The 17,500-nt window shown below is 36.0% G+C and overlaps 2 protein-coding genes across 7 annotated transcripts in view; one reads left to right on the forward strand and one right to left on the reverse strand.

The window, feature by feature from the left end:
• anapc15 (anaphase promoting complex subunit 15) overlaps positions 1-17,500 on the forward strand; it is a 337,271-nt gene that overhangs the window by 36,400 nt on the left and 283,371 nt on the right. The gene's annotated exons all lie outside the window — the stretch shown is intronic.
• LOC127421811 (arf-GAP with Rho-GAP domain, ANK repeat and PH domain-containing protein 1-like) overlaps positions 4,167-17,500 on the reverse strand; it is a 95,943-nt gene continuing 82,609 nt past the window's right edge. For 5 of the 6 annotated variants that reach the window (XM_051664940.1, XM_051664939.1, XM_051664943.1 and 2 more), the window contains 10 exons: positions 17,445-17,500; positions 17,133-17,246; positions 16,871-17,016; positions 14,813-14,848; positions 14,386-14,468; positions 12,424-12,483; positions 11,798-11,861; positions 11,184-11,345; positions 8,455-8,494; positions 4,167-8,198 (listed from right to left, as the gene is read on the reverse strand). The exon at positions 17,445-17,500 is cut by the window's right edge and continues 62 nt beyond it. In XM_051664940.1, coding sequence (XP_051520900.1) covers positions 8,477-8,494; positions 11,184-11,345; positions 11,798-11,861; positions 12,424-12,483; positions 14,386-14,468; positions 14,813-14,848; positions 16,871-17,016; positions 17,133-17,246; positions 17,445-17,500 — 739 coding nt within the window. In that variant the 3' untranslated portion in view covers positions 4,167-8,198; positions 8,455-8,476. The remainder of the gene's footprint in view (positions 8,199-8,454; positions 8,495-11,183; positions 11,346-11,797; positions 11,862-12,423; positions 12,484-14,385; positions 14,469-14,812; positions 14,849-16,870; positions 17,017-17,132; positions 17,247-17,444) is intronic. The other variant, XM_051664941.1, reaches the window with a different exon arrangement.

The following is a 17,500-nucleotide window of genomic DNA, read 5'->3' on the forward strand; positions in this document are numbered from 1 at the left end:
ATATATGAACAATTTCAGTCAGAATTTAGGCCCCATCACATTACAGAGACTGCACTTATCAGAGTTACTAATGACTTGCTCTTATCATCTGATCACGGCTGCATTTCTTTTCATATTTGGCTCCTAAACTATGGAATAGTCTCCCTAACACTGTTTGGGATGCAGACACACTCACTCAGTTGAAGTCTAGAATAAGGACTCATCTATTTAGCCAGATAAACACCTAATTTATCCATCAACTCACAGTTAGGCTGCTTTAGTTAGATCTGCCGGAACCAGAAACATCCATCATGATCTATAACTCTACAATAAAATTTAATGACATCTACACTAATATTATTCTACATGCACACAAACACACACATACACAAAAACATATATACACATGCAAACAGACACACAAACATATACACACACACATAAAAACATATACACACACACATACAGACACACACACATACACAAAAACATATATACACACGCAAACAGACACACAAACACACACACACACACATAAAAACATATACACACACATACAGACACACACACATACACAAAAACATACACACAAACACACACATGCACAAACACACATGCACACAAACACACACATACACAAAAACATATACACACACATGCACACACACGCACATACATACACACGCAAACAGACACACACACACACACACATGCACAAACAAACACACATGCACACAAACACACAAAAACATATACACACACATGCACACAAACATGCACATACACAAAAACATATATACACACGCAAACAGACACACAAACACACACACACACATAAAAACATATACACACACATACAGACACACACACATACACAAAAACATACACACAAACACACACATGCACAAACACACATGCACACAAACACACACATACACAAAAACATATACACACACATGCACACACACGCACATACATACACACGCAAACAGACACACACACACACACACACACATGCACAAACAAACACACATGCACACAAACACACAAAAACATATACACACACATGCACACAAACACACAAAAACATATACACACACATGCACACAAACATGCACATACACAAAAACATATATACACACGCAAACAGACACACAAACATATACACACACACATAAAAACATATACACACACATACAGACACACACACACACACACACGCACAAACAAGCACACATGCACACAAACACGCACAACACAAAAACACATATACACACACATACACAAAAACATACACATACACACACATGCACAAACAAACACACATGCACACACACATAAAAACACACACACACACACACACATTCATCTGTGTGACCCTGACGTGTCAGTTCAGGTTTATGAGGACAGGAGACGTGCTGGTGAAACACTTCTAACTACAATGAGTCACAACCTCCTGGAAACTCCTGCGGCTTTCCTCTGCATGCACGTGTGTGTGTGTGTGTGTGTGTGTGTGTGTGTGAGACAATGGCACAAACCGCTGCATGTTAAGTATAGAACATGACAGGTCACCAAGCTAAATAATATGTAATCGCCTGTGAGAACATAAAAAGCAGAGATGAAATAATCCAAACAAGAAAAACATGCATGAGAGAGCAACTTTACACGCGACGCTGTCCAGCAACACATTTGTAGTCGACGCAGAACAAGTCCAAGGACTTTTTTTTTTTGATTATCAGTAAGATTTCAGGTGAAAATATGTATACATTTTTAGTGGAAAGTGTATTTTTTATTTTTTTAAATACACTTTTTCCTTGACTGGACTTTCTGAAGGAGACTGTGTTAAAAATACAAATTATTTTACATGCTATAATGTGCAGATTTGAAGACTGGAGGTTTTAGTGTCCAGTAATCTTGTTTCTGTTCTTTATTTGTGTAAATTAAATAATTATTTTCTAATAATTCTTAAAATAGTGTGCGGAGGCCAATCCATTAATGTTAAAATACTGTTTTAAAAGTATAGACACAAGACATAATGTGTGTTAACCCTTTAAGCTTGAAGTTTATATATATATATATTTCCTGTTTCAGTGGCACTTATAACACGACAAATAAATAAATAATAAAAAAATAAATAAATTTAAAAAAAAAAAAACAGGAGGGTCAAGTGTTTGGTATCATTGTAAATAAAACTTTTCTTTTTTTTTTTAAAGATATAGATTCTGATACATTGTGAGACTCTCAGCCAAAGAAACTGCTGAAAAATCACACAAAATTTAGCCAAAAATGTACTTTTTTTTTTTTCTTATTTGACATTATATATCTCTGGGTGTTAATAAGGTGGCTTCGAAAAAAAACTGCTTTTGTTTTGTTCCCAATCATGTCAACTGTAACTGAGAACCATTTTGTGTTGATACGACAAAGAAATCAAAAGTTATAACATTACAAAAATAATTTATCTTAGTGTCCAAAAACATCTCCAAACAAATAAAACATAATAATTGTACATAAGAACTAATTACACATGCAAACACAACAATAACTAAAGGTTTGTATAGAATGCAGACATGATTTTAGTAATGAGATTTCACAGAATGAGTTTCATTCTGTGTCATTTGAGTCATCATTGAGTCTGTATCATGTATTTGGCGCCATCTCCTGGTGGTCATATGTAACATTGTGCTTCATGTGGATTATCTAATGATCTATGCATCTGATTATCTTGTGTGTGGACTCGTTTGAAAGATAATCACCTCCTCTAAGTAATGATATGTGAGATTTTATGTTAAGCTTTTTTTTTCTTAAGTTATAAGCGAAAACACGGAATATAAGCAACTAAAGACGTATACTTAGCTATACCTCACTACATTTTTGTCTGCGAGTAAAACAATAGGCTGGTTGTATTTTACTCTTTGAGAGCTTTCTAACAACATATGACACATGAGTATTTGATCAGTTTGATGTTTTTACTGATTGCAATAATATATACAGTGCAACATTTTTTTATATAAATGATCAAAATGGAACACTTCTGATTTATCTGCAAATTTCACAGCACTTGTTCAGTTTTGGTCATAATGTCTACATGCATTGGAAAGTAGAGCTTCTAAACTTTCAAACGATACCTATTTTGTGTTGGTCAAGACTGTAGTTATTAATATATTGAAGATTTTTTTCCTCACGGGCCCATCCGAGCTTAAAGGGTTAACATGATTTTAGTGTGATATAATCACTTTCTAACCTTTTCTGTGTAAACTTATAGCCATTATACAGACAGCAACATACAGACATAATACTGTAAACCCTAAACGACCATAGAAACAATTTAAATAACTTTACAGCTCAAATAATACACAACTTTTAACAGAAAAATTAATGTAAGTGCTTTTATAAAATTTTACGCTTCACATTTCTGCCTTTAAACCCTCCAAAGATTTGCCCCATTGACTTCCATTGTAAGTGACTCACTGGAACACACATTTTTGCTTTTTTGTTTTTTTTTTAATTTAAGAAAAGGAGAGACGAGTCTAAATAAATTTTTTTTGGTAATTAACATAACGGCACAAATGCTGACGACTGAGCTTAACTTGCATTGAACCCAGAATATAAATTAATTAGCTAAATGTTATTTTAGATGGAGTAAAGAATGTTGCATCACAGGACATGTCAACAATTCAAATACAGAAATATAGAGGATTATTAGAGGAAGTAAGCAGATGTGCCTGACAGACTGTGTGGTGGACAGAGCAGTTGGCATGTCAGTTTTTCTCTGTTGCCCGGCAACAGTGCCCAAAAAGATGCCCAGTAGTGGAACAATTTAACCTGCAACAAGACTGAAGATAAACAAACTGAAAATATAGAAAAGCTGAGAGAATTCTACTGTGAGTCTGATAGACACGCTGAGAGGAGGAACAGATGTTTGGATGAAATGAGATGAGTGACCGCAGGAGAATCAGGATTTAAACATGTTTCATTGAATCCAGATGAATCTTCAATAGTTGCAGATGCAGAGCTCGTTCAGAGGAGATGATCTTTTCACTGAGAAAAGACTGAATTAAAGTTTCACTCCAAATACACAGAGAAAGAGAGATGAGGTGTAAAAAATGTCAGACAGAAATCCTTTTATGAATTTAAATTCTGTCTGCAATCATTGATCTCTTTGACAGTAACAGTATTTACAAAAGCACTGTAGAACAATGACCACATTTACTATTAACAAGCAATAAAAGTCACAACATAAAACAGCACCGCATGTACAGAGACTTTTTTCAAAGTTACAATCTCACATTAATTTAACATGGTTATTTAAAAATAATTATTTAATTGATATCTTCACAAATACAGAACAGAAACTAATTTTGTCCAGATAAGACCCTTATTACCAGCTGAATCAAGTCACACACACACTCACTCACACACTCACACACACACTCACACACACACTCACACACACACTCACACACACACTCACACACACACACACACACACACACACACACACTCACACACACACACACTCACACACACACACTCACTCACACACACTCACTCACACACACTCACTCACACACACTCACTCACACACTCACACACACACACACTCACACACACACTCACTCACACACTCACACACTCACTCACACACTCACACACTCACACACTCACACACTCACTCACACACTCACACACTCACTCACACACTCACTCACACACTCACTCACACACTCACTCACACACTCACACACACTCACACACACTCACACACACTCACACACTCACACACTCACACACACACACTCACTGTGACCCTTAATAAATTCCTTTCTGGGTAAAATCTGTTTGTTAATTAACAGAACTGATGGGAAATAATTGAGCAAACCCATTTTTTAGATCATCAAATTTAATTTCACATCTACTCTGAGCTTAAACCCCTGACAATTACACACTTATTTAATCAAACCACCATCAGATGAAACAAATCCTGTTGTTTTTACAGAATCGAACATCTTCACTCATGAAACAAACAGAACGAGTTTCTGTGCAAGTCATGTTCATAAAATATTGTAAATGGTCACTTTTTTTCCATAAAACCTTGCTTGCGCAATTTTGTTCATAAAACCATTCGGTGTTAATTGTCGCACTGTTTTGTGAAACCCTAAGTAAATTGTTGCATTTGGTCATTAATTTTTTTTGAATGTAAATTGACACATAACTTCATAAAACCATTGTTCGTAAACTGTTGAATTTGTTTGTTAAAATACTGTAAGTAAATTGTCGCATTATTTAGTAAAACATTTTTTGTCACTTTCTTTCGTAAAAGCATTCTTAATTTATTGAATTTCTTCGTGAAACCATTTCTGTGTAAATTGTTGCACTATTTTGTAGGACTGGGTATCGATACAGATTTCCCGATTTGATTCAATATTGATTCATATGAGTTAATTTCAGTTAAAATGTCCCTTTTGCTTATAAATGAAATAAATTATCTCCCAGCTAATTCTGTGAATAATACTGGGAACCTTCTAACTAAGTACAATATGAAAATATTCATTTTACTATTTATATATTAAATGGGGTTAGTTTTAATAGTTAATAGTTTTTTTTATCATTTAAAACTAACAAATCAATGTATTTAATTAATAAATATGATATTATATTGCATATATTATTTTTTGTTATTTTCATGTGTGATTATTTAATTATGTAATTGCATAATTTATACTATTTACAGGTATTTACATTGATTTGTTGAACACGTAGTAAAACCGGTACTGTCTCTTTAAGAAAACCAGCAGTTCTGTAAACAACGTCTGTAAATGAGCGCATGTTCACGAGAGAGACTCAAACGGCTTTATCTCATCTGTTCTATGCCTGATTACAATTAAATGTTTATTTTTTGTTGTTTATGATCAACAATTGACTGTAAAGAACAGAAAGAGTATTAAAAGAGACATTATTCAATTAAAAATGAGTCGCGTGGATCTCGTCTTTGGACATGGAACAACTTTACTCTCAACACGCAGTGAAAGGATCTCGCTGCTGAATACTTCTCCACTATACTACACAATTCATCCACTGGTGATTCGATCATCGATATTTTTACCCACCCCTACTTGCAAAAATTGTCGCATTTGTTCATAAATTGATGCTATCTTCCATAAAAGCATTCTTATGTAAATTGACACATAACTTCATAAAACCATTGTTAAGTAAACTGTCGTATTATTTTGTAAAACCTTCTTACGTAAATTTTTGCATTTCTTTGTAAAAATCTTTTACGTAAATTGACGCTTTCGTAAAAGTATTCTTAATTCATTTGTTGCATTTCTTCGTAAAACCATTTCTGTGTAAATTGTCGCATTATTTTGTAAAACCCAAATTAAGTGAATTGTTGAATTTGTTCGGAAATTTTATGAAAATTGACGCTTTCTTCCGTAAAAGCATTCTTATGTAAATTGACAAATAACTTCATAAAACCATTGTTACGTAAATTGCTGCATTGTTTGTAAAAAAAATATATGTAAATTGTCGCATTATTTTGTAAATCCATAATTATGTTAACTGTTGCATTTATATGCTATTTTTTATGTAAATTGACACTTTCGTAAAAGCTTTATTTAAATTGACATTATTTCATAAAGCCATTGTTACGTAAATTGTTGCATTTGATCGTAAAATCATTTTTATGTAAATTGTCGCATTGGTTCGTAAAATCCTATGTAAACTGTACCATGTGTTCTTATATTGTTTTATGTAAATTGCCGCATTCTTTTATATAAACGTTTATGTACATTGCTGCTTTGTTTTGTAAAACCATTCTTGCATTGAATGCATTGGTTGATATAAAACAATGCTGATGTAAACTCTTGTGCATTCTCAATCAATCACATTAGTTTGTATAGACCACGATTACGCAAACTGTTTAATTTATTCTTGGGTAAATAGTTACATGTGTCTGTATATGTAATAATGGTTTTACGAATGACTTACACATAAATCTGTTCTGCTTCTGTTTCATGAATGAAGCTCAGAGTGTGTAAACTAAAGCAACGCGATTTTACACTGATGTGTCTCTTAAAAAAACATTGAAGTCTCATTTAGAATGCAATAGTATGAAAACTGATTAAATTATAACAACTAATTATATGAATAAAGTTATTTAAATCAATATTACTAAAACATAATTGGTCCTTTCATCTGTTTCAACACAATGAACAAGTTGTGGTACATTTGACTTCAGACACGACACACACACACACACACACACACTATCTGATATAAACATACACAAGTACACACACACACACACACACACACACACACACACACAGTCTTATGCTGCATTCACGTCTCATTGGAATTACCAATAACAACTCTAATGCTCACGCCTTCTGATTTAGGCGACGGTCATAACACCAACAATGAATCCATGTGAATCCAACTTTGTTGCTGATATTTCACCAATACATTACTTCATGCAAAAATACTGAAAAATATAGAAATTGCACTAGGTAACACTGACTATAGTAAAATGACTTTTCAACAGAAATATGTAGCGATAACTGAAATAACTACCGTTAACTGTTCAACAATCAACTTTAGTTCAACAAGATGTGAATGGTTACAACTCGGAAACTTGTCATTATGGTAATTCTGATATGCGTCAATGCAGCATTATATCCACTCACATAAAGTTTATGAACTGTGACATTTAAAACATCATGTGATTCTTCATTTGATTAACGTTTGTGTTCGAACCAAACACAACTAACAGAACCAAACCCTGTGAAATCATTTGAGCAAGTCTGTAAAACACTTAACATTAATCACACGTCCATCGGCTCTCAGGATACGCCCCTCCAAACTCAAGTGTTTCATTTGCTTAAATGGACAATAAATTTGAGATATTCCACATGCGAAGCCTCCGTCTAATGAACACATGCAGACAGAATGAGACGAGTGTTCTGATCTGTCCTTCAACACCGTGTGATCCATGTGAGTCCAGTAACAGACTGAATGCACCACAGAAAGAGTGAACGGTTAAATCAGTGAAATATAAGGTGCTGTCACCTCTGTGAAAGGTCAAAGTGCGTGTAAAACTACATGAACATCCAAATGCTCAGAGACTGTAAGATACAAAGTAGTCCAGAATTCTTCACACAGGATCTGACTGAAGTTCCAGATCAAACGCTGCCGATGTGACTTTAACCCTCACAAACCTTCAGTTGCAGAGGGAAAAATATCACACACACACACACACACACACACACACACACACACACACACACACACACACACAGAGATAATTAGTTTAATTTGTGTTTATACAGTCAAAATGTAATTATATCATTAGCCATCATGCTCACACTTCATGTGCATTTATTCAAATGCATTTACACGTGGGAATGAATCCATTAAATTATGTGTGCAAACGTCATTTTGATGTTACTGTGACGCTACTGTAAATCATCTCACCTGAACATTGTTTACTTCATCGTCAAACATTTCTGAAGAGCTGCAGAACAACACAAAGATAATTTATTAATCAAAACCAGCCTGATCTCATGAAATGTCTTGCAAGATGTCATTACGTGGTTCGTTACACGAATCGCGGCAGTTCTGAGGTGAAATGTCCACTGTGTGGCGCTAAAAGCGAGTTAAATGTTCTCCCAGACAGATGAGGTGTTTATGGTTAATGCTCTATCAAGTTTCAAATCAACAAAACCGACCTCTCTACCCTAAACCTTAAACCTAAACCTAACCGATAGTGTCAGAAAAAACAAATGTGAGATGAAAAACACAATTAACATCATTTTATGGTGTTTCTATGACACTTTGGGTTCACGTGTGGACTCGTATGCTCTTCAGGACTCGTACCCCGCTCCTTTACATCACAAGTGCAACACTCTATCAGTTGAGATACCGCACAATTTAATCACACATGAACAAGCTTCAAATGAGTCCTGCGCTATAGTAAAAGTGTTTAGATGTTATAAGATAACATTGTGTGAGGAACAGAGTGAATGTAAGTGTTTATGAACTGATAATCTGCTGTTTTACTCCTGATTTGAGTGGAAGTGAATAAAAGTCGTTGTTGTTGAAGCGCCTCTAGTGTTCATTTCACCAGGAAACTGACGCCATACGTACAATTGGCCACTTAATCATTCTGCAAAAATGTAGGTATAGTAACGTGATTCTATGAGACCAGGTTGATCAAAATATTCATCATTTATCTACCTTTGTCACTCAGGAAAAAGTTTTCAATAAAGTTGTATAATTGAATAATTCAGAAAGGAAGGAAAGTCATTAGCATCAGTATATAGAGATCATCCACTCAGAAAACATACTTCATCTTCTCTACCCTTTACCAATACCATCATCATCATCATCATCATCATCATCATCACTCTGAGCACAGTAAACCTGTTGCAGTAAATAAAGTTAGCACTTAAAAAAGTGTGTTTCCAGTAGCTATATATACATGTAGCTGAATAACCCTGCTGGAAAATCCAGTTTAAGCTGGTAGCTGGTTATTGGCTGGTCGACTGACTGCCATGTCCCAAAAAAACAGCTTAAGAACACCTAGCTGGTTTGTTGCTGGTCGAAAAATGTTGACAAGATTTCAGTTAACCCATCACAAAAACACAATAAAAAAAATTACAATTCTGTCATAATTTACTAACCTTCATGTATGACTGACTTTCTTTTATGCAACACTAAAGGAGATGTTAAGCAGCATTCACTATAACTGTTTGGAAAAAAGATGCAATGAAAGTGAATGGTGACTGAGGCTAACATTCTGCTAAACGTCTCATTTTGTGTTTAATGGAAGAAAGTCAAGCGAGTTCAGAACAACATGAGTAAATGGTGACAGAATCTTCATTTTTTCCACTTAAAATCTCTAAATCCAAAACTAAGCATTAGTATACAACATTTTACGAGGAGTCCATATGGTGCTTATTACACAAATGTCTGTTAATAAGGGCTTATAAACACCACTATTAGCAGTATGTAAGCTTATAAGCTCTTAATAACAGACAGTTGTGTTGTTCGCTTACAGACTGCTAATAGGGGTGTTTATAAGACAAAAGTCTGTTATTAAGAGCTTAAACACACCCCTATTAGCAGTCTGTAAGCTTATAAGCATAGTCTGCACTACTGTGATCATTTGCACTATCAATATACAGTATGTACCTGATTTGCAATTACACTTTACCCACATTTATTTTATACTATATTACTAGTTGCACTCTGGTTAGATGCAACTGCATTTCATTGGCTCTGTACTTGTAATGTGCACAATGACAATAAAGTTGAATCTAATCTAATATACCACAAATGTCTGTTATTACAAGCTTATAAACACCCCTATTAGCAGTCTAAGCTTATCAAGACAAAAGTATGTTATTAAGAGCTTATAAACATCCCTATTAGCCATCTATACAAATGTAACACTAATGTCTGTAATTAAGAGCTTATAAACACCCCTATTAGCAATCTGTAAGCTTATTACACACATTTCTGTTGTTAAGAGCTTATGAACACACCTATTAGCAGTCTGTAAATGTTTAACTAAACTTTATGTTATTAAGAGCTTATAAACAGCCCTATTAGCAGTCTGAAAGTTTAAGATCTATAAACCCATCTTAACCAGCAAGCTTTTCTGCCATATTAGTTTTTTTTCCAGCACCTTGAGATTGCTATGCAAATGAAAAGTGCTATATAAAATGAAATAATTAATGCAATGTGTTATTACAAGCTTATAAACACCCATATTAGCAGTCTGTAAACCCATTTGTAAGCTCTTATTATAACTTTTGATTCATTTGTGCAAGCATCTGAAGTTCACTCAGAGCATGTGAATGTGACTCTGGGCTGCACACAGAGTGTTTGTCTGTAAATCAGAACACCGCAGGCTCATGGGTAATCACACAGCCTTTAGAGCGAAGAAAGATGCTTCAGTTTAATAAATATTCTCCTTCTTTAAGATGCTTAACCATCTCGTTTAAGATGCTGGATTGCAGTATTAAGACCAACCCCACACACAATATAAGCTGCGTTCACATCTATCAGTGTGTAAAGTTCTATGGCTGCATTCCCATTTACATATTATCTGTACTATTTAGTAAGCAAGAATAGGACAAGTGTGTCTGATTGGCTGTGTGATTGGCCACAGCCTTTCGCGATTGGTTGATTGGACTCACGGCGAGAGGATCAGCAGTGAAAGCGGCGACACTGTTCCTCATCTCGTTCTCACTGCCGCGCAGCGGAATCAATGACACATTACCAAAACGAGCCTCCAGAGGTGCCGAACGACTCGCAGCACGAGACTTCAACCACTCCGCCGGCCACACGTGACCTCCGTTCTAAAAGAGAGAGTAAATCAAGATTACTTCATGCGATCAAATGAACACCAAATATTAACATGCAACACATTTTCATATGAAAGTATGAAACAGTATTCACAACCCATTTCACTTCCAGAATGTGACATATTTTAGAGCGAAACAGGATATTCAACAAGAAGAAAAAAATAAGGCAGGGCTTCATTTTATCTATCAGTATTTGATTGGCTGGTGTAAAGTGGGCGTGTCATATCAAATGTCAAAGTCAGAGCTGAATGTAAGTTTGCAGTGGATTGTGGAGGACTGGAACACCACTGACACACACTTTTAAGGAGGCTTTTTGAACGTGACGCTGAAACTGGAGGTCACACTCACCCTCCAGAGCATATTTCCCAATGATAACGTTTAATTTTCAAATCCGTCTTTATCATGTTGATCAATCATGCTGATTAAATTTTCTCTCTCCAACTAACCTGTATGCTCAGAAATGTAGCGAACCATTCTCTCATTTCATTCTGTGTATCGCAGCAGAGATACCTGTGACAGAGAGAAAAAACTAAATTTAACCACATGAAATCACACTGCTTTATACTTCTGCGCCTTAGCCTGACGTGCAGGGGTTGTGTAGGGCTGCTGCGGGGCTACAAACAGTGTGTAAACATCATATACGGCTCTCACGAGACTTTTCGCAACCAGGGGGTTACCTTCTAGACACGACCCAACCCACACCGACACACACATAGACACACTTAAACACACACAGTCTGTCTGAGGTCACAGTGTGTGTTTCAGTGTTTTGTTCATTTTGAGATTAAAGTCACAACATATTAACATTATTTACACAGAATGTGACAGATTCTGACACATCTGAGCTGGTGTGTGTGTGTGGATCTGGAGGGTGAAGCTGACCTTTTACTCTACTGAAAAAGGTCTGAAATAAAGTTTGCAGTTTTCCAACTGTAATTGTGCATATGACATTGTTGAGCATGTATTGAAAGCATCATAGATCACACTGAAGACAACCACACTGTTTAATATACGCAGAACTCAGGTGCCTTTAACAGGTGTCACACACACACACAGTAAAAAAAACTCTTACCATTGCTGTCTCTCTTGCTTGTCATGTTTCTCACTCTCATAGATGACTGTAAGACCCCAACTACACACACACACACAGAGAGAGAGAGAGAGAGAGAGAGAGAGAGAGAGACATTAAAAATGCTCTACCAGTTGAGCTACAGGAAGAATTTAAATACTTCATATTATTACACGTCTCTATAGAATACTTGATTGTGATTGGTTAATGACTGCATTCAAATACAGTGCTGTGTTCTTCAGTTTTTGTGTACATCTCATAGTAAAATGTTTTAAAAAATCTAACATAAAACAAAGGCAATCTAAATAAACACAAAATACAGTTTTTAAGTGATAATGTTATTTATTGAAGCAAGAAAGTTATCCAATACCAACTGGGCCTGTGTGAAAAAGTATTTGCCCCCTTAGTTACTAATGCTGCCTTCATGTGCTATCTTCCCATTTCTGAAGTGTTTATTACGAGTACGTTGTGTTGCAGTGCTTTGTTGTCGGAAAGAGCAGGAAACATGGATGACGCCAGGTTTATTCATACGTATTTCTTGAGAAACATTTATTTTGACACCATAATACATATCACTCACTTAGCTTGCTGATGATAATGGAATTTTGGTCAAATACAAGCTATTTTCACAATGTAAAAATGTACAACATGCACAGAATGGTTCCTGATATAGATAAATGAATATGACCAAAACGGCAAGCGCTAACAATTAGCTGTATTTAGAAAAGTGAACAAAACCTGTCATTCACAACAGAAACTGTACTCTCTTCCAACATGTTGAAAGTTTAGGACTCCTCCCTTCTCTGAAACTCGGGTATCAAAATGATCTCTGAGTTTCCCCAGTCGTAATTACGACTTGAGAGGTCATTCATGTGCAACTTCCAAGTGGGTATTTACGGTAATTTCGATAGCAGGTGAAGGCAGCATCAATCTCCAAATCAATGAAACTGCATTCATAATGGGGTTCAGCTGGACTAGACACACCCAGACCTGATTACTGCCAGCCCCGTTCAATCAAATCAACACCTAAATACAACTTTTACAGGAGCATGAAGTTGGCTAAAATGTCTCGCCCAGAAGCACACTGTGCCAAGCTCGAAAGAAATTCCAGAAATGATGAGGAAAAAGGTGATTGAAATACATCAGTCTGGGAAGGGTTACAAAGCTATTTCAAAGGCTCTGGGACCCCAAAGAACCACAGTGAGAGCCATTATCTCCAAATGGAGAAAACTTGGCACAGTAGTGAACCTTCTCAGAAGTGGCCGACCTTCCAAAATTCCTCCAAGAGCACAGCTCATCCAGGAAGTCACAAAAAAGCAAGGGCAACATGGTTACCCAATGTGACTCTACCCTCCCTTGCAACCGGGCCAATTTGGTTGCTTAGGAGACCTGACTGGAGTCACTCAGCACGCCCTGGGATTCAAACTAGCGAACTCCAAGGGTGGTAGCCAGCGTATTTTACCACTGAGCTACTCAGGCCCCCCATGATAGCTTTTGACAACTCTATAACCTGTAAATCCACTTCGCTAGCTAATTACACTTTGATATCTACACCATAGATATCTATATAGAAAACGCTAGAGCAGAAGATCAAAGACAACAATTTTAAAGATACTAGTTTCATTAATCGAAATGCATCGCAATTTCAATATCAAAAAATAAATTATAAAATATCTCTACGATCACCCTATGCCCTTTAGATATGACTCGAGTCCCTACTTCAATGCAAGTCTATGGGATTTTTTTCAGGTGAAATGGTACATGTGATCTCTTAGTAAAGTAAAAGCACACCTCTCCTCAAAAACACACACGATTTACAGATGTGTTGACAAACACTGCAAGCTACTGGTCAGAAATGACCGTGCAGGACTGTACTATCAGTACAGAAAGATACTGATGACGTCACATGTGCCTTCTTCCATTTAATGCCTTGAGTGTTGTGATTGAGTTCATAATTAAACTCACCAAGTAGGTGGGCGGAGCTTCTTTTTTATGCCGTGATAAACCTTCAGACACTTGACTGGCCACTCCCTCTCTGGACGATTACTCTGAAAGAGAGAGAGAGAGAGAGAGAGAGAGAGAGAGAGAGGTAAACTTACAGTACATACTGTAAGTACATCAATGATGACAAGACACACAGTCCATCTAGAACCCAACGATACAGGAAAACCACCACCTGAGAACCCAATTAAACCAGAGCCAGAGACAAAACTAAACACTAAACCTGTGCCTATATACACACACAGACATTTACTTCGCTTTATGGGGACATGCAGTATCATAGACTACAGGCGAATCCAAACCCTAAAAGCATTTTTTGCATTTTTATAATAAAAATAAATTCCACAAACACAAACACACACACACACTCTTTCTCTCTATCTGTACTCACACACTGCAGCTCTGGGATTTGTAGTTTTTGTAGATTCTGCGTGAGAGTTTCAAAGTGAAAATATCAATCAAAACACTGTCATTCATTTACTCTTTCTCTCTGTTCTTATCGGCTTACCTCATAAATATTAATTTGGTAAAGTTAAGATTCCTTAAACATTGTAAATACTGTCTTGAGTCCAATTTATCATTTGTAATTTATTGTTGTAGCTGATTCTGTCATGCAGATATAACTCACTGTGTTTCAAATATGTCTGTTTGGATGTGTTAAATATTGCGCTCAGACAAAATTTCCACCACATCCAAAAAGACCAAGAGATTTGATCAGATCTCTAACCTTGAGTATTAAATTTCATTGTGTAACTCATTTGTGCTTAACCCTTTAAGCTCTGAGGGTGTTTCTAAAGATGTCCTGTTCCAGTGGCATACCCAAAGGCTTATAACTAGAATTTTAAAGAAAACTTTTAAAATGTTTTAATGATATAGATTATGATAAGAAACTGCTGAAAAATCACACCAAAAAATTTAGCTAAAAATGTATTTTTTTCTTAGTTTTATTATTTGACATTATATATCACTGGGTGTAAATAAGGTGGCTCTAAAAACTGCTTTTGTTTTGTTCCCAATCATGTCAACTGTAACTGAGAAATATTTTGTGTTGATACGACAAAGCAATCAAAAGTTATAACATTACAAATATAATTTTTAAGTGTCCAAAAACATCTCCAAACAAATAAAACATAATAATTGTACATAAGAACTAATTACACATGCAAACACAACAATGAATAAAGGTTTGCATAGCATGCAGACATGATTTTAGTCATGAGATTTCACAGAATGAGTTTCACTCTGTGCCATTTGAGTCATCATTATGTCTGTGTCAAGTATTTGGCGCCATCTCCTGGTGGTCATATGTATTTAGAGTGATTGATCACATGACTCTCTGCCCAAATATGGATGATTTTGCACCGATCTGACCCCAATCCGAATGGTTTAGCATTCCATGATGTTACAGAATTTCCGATGACGTCATCTTATTCAGGAAAGCGAACATGTTTGTAGCCAGATAGCAAGATTCTGTGCACATTGTGCTTCATATGGGTTATCTTATGATATATGCATCTGATTACTTTGTGTGTGGGCTCGTTTTAAAGATAATCACCTCCTCTAAATAATGGTACAGTATGTGATATTTTATGTTCTGTTTTTATATGCAAAAATGCTGCATATAACAGCATTTGTCAAAGATTTATTCTTAGCTATTACTCACTATATTTTTGTCTGTGAGTAAAACAAATAGGCTGGTTGTATTTTACTCTTTGAGAGTTTTCCAACAACATATGACACATGAGTATTTCATGAGTTTGATATTTTTACTGATTGCAATAATATGTACAGTGCAACAAAACGTAACACTTCTTATTTGTCTGCAAATTTCAAAGCACTTGTTCAGTTTTGGTCATAATGTCTACATGCATTGGAAAGTAGAGCTTCTAAACTTTCAAACGATACCTATTTTGTGTTGGTCAAGACTGTAGTTACTAATATTTTGATCATTATGTGTGAGAAAAAGCCCACCCATCTGAGCTTAAAGGGTTAAATACAATATAGTTGAAACTAAGCTGCAAAAATGGCTTGTTGAAACATTGACACTAGAACGTCCTCATGTTCCGTGTTCAGAATATCATTCCAGCTGGTCTTTGTTTAACAAAAAGAGTAAGATACGGGGAAAGTTTCACATTTCAGCACTGATTGTTTTATGAATCTGTCACAATGTAATGCAGGTTTACAAACAGACGGAGCAGATAAAAACTAGACTGGACTCAACAGCTTGTACACAAGTGCAGTTACTGGTTTCACATGTGAAGAGGTTAGCCAGTCTTAAAGGTACAGCACCAAAAAAAACTGTTTGTTTATTTGTAAGGGTCAGAGAGGGGGTGGATTATGGTCATTAAAATGACTGTTTATGTTACAAGAAACATTGAGAAACATTATAAGTGGACTTAAAGGAGAAAAATAAAATATGAGTCCTTTTATACAAACACAAGTGTCTTACCCTGACTTCTTTATAGAGTCTAAGCGAGGTGTTGGTCAGTATGAAGTATCGGTCGTTGAAGCTGCCAGAACTCAAACCCAAACCCAGTAAACTCCTTTCTTCTCGAAACTTCATCATACCGTGTTTAGACACTTCCACTTTACTGGCTGAAGGGAACACACACACACACACGCACACGCACACGCACACAATCATATTCACAGCTGTGTCAACACTGAAGTCAGGAATGCACCTCTGATAAATGTCTCACACACACTCTTACCGAGGTAGACGAGCATGGCTTCCATAGAGAAGTGTTTTTTGACGAGTAGGTAACTGTCTGTACCGAGTGAATGCAGAATCGGCAGAACTCTCTCCTGAAAGTGCAGCGGACGCTCTGAGAGACACAACAAACACTTTTATGCTTCAAATTCCTCAAAACATCCTCACTAATACAGAAAAACCCATTAAAACTGACTTGAGGAAGGTGCATCACCAGTAAAATAAAGTTCTGGGCCCAAATATGTCATGTGTCATCATTCAGTAAAAAAGTCAAACGTTATCTGTAAGGTATAAAGTGTGTGCGTTTCCTCACCCGTCTCCTCTTTCTCATTGATTTCGAAACAGCACCAGTAGTCTTTCTCTCTCACA

The sequence above is a fragment of the Myxocyprinus asiaticus genome, chromosome 31 (genome assembly GCF_019703515.2).
Source record: "Myxocyprinus asiaticus isolate MX2 ecotype Aquarium Trade chromosome 31, UBuf_Myxa_2, whole genome shotgun sequence".
NCBI classification, from domain to species: domain Eukaryota; kingdom Metazoa; phylum Chordata; class Actinopteri; order Cypriniformes; family Catostomidae; genus Myxocyprinus; species Myxocyprinus asiaticus.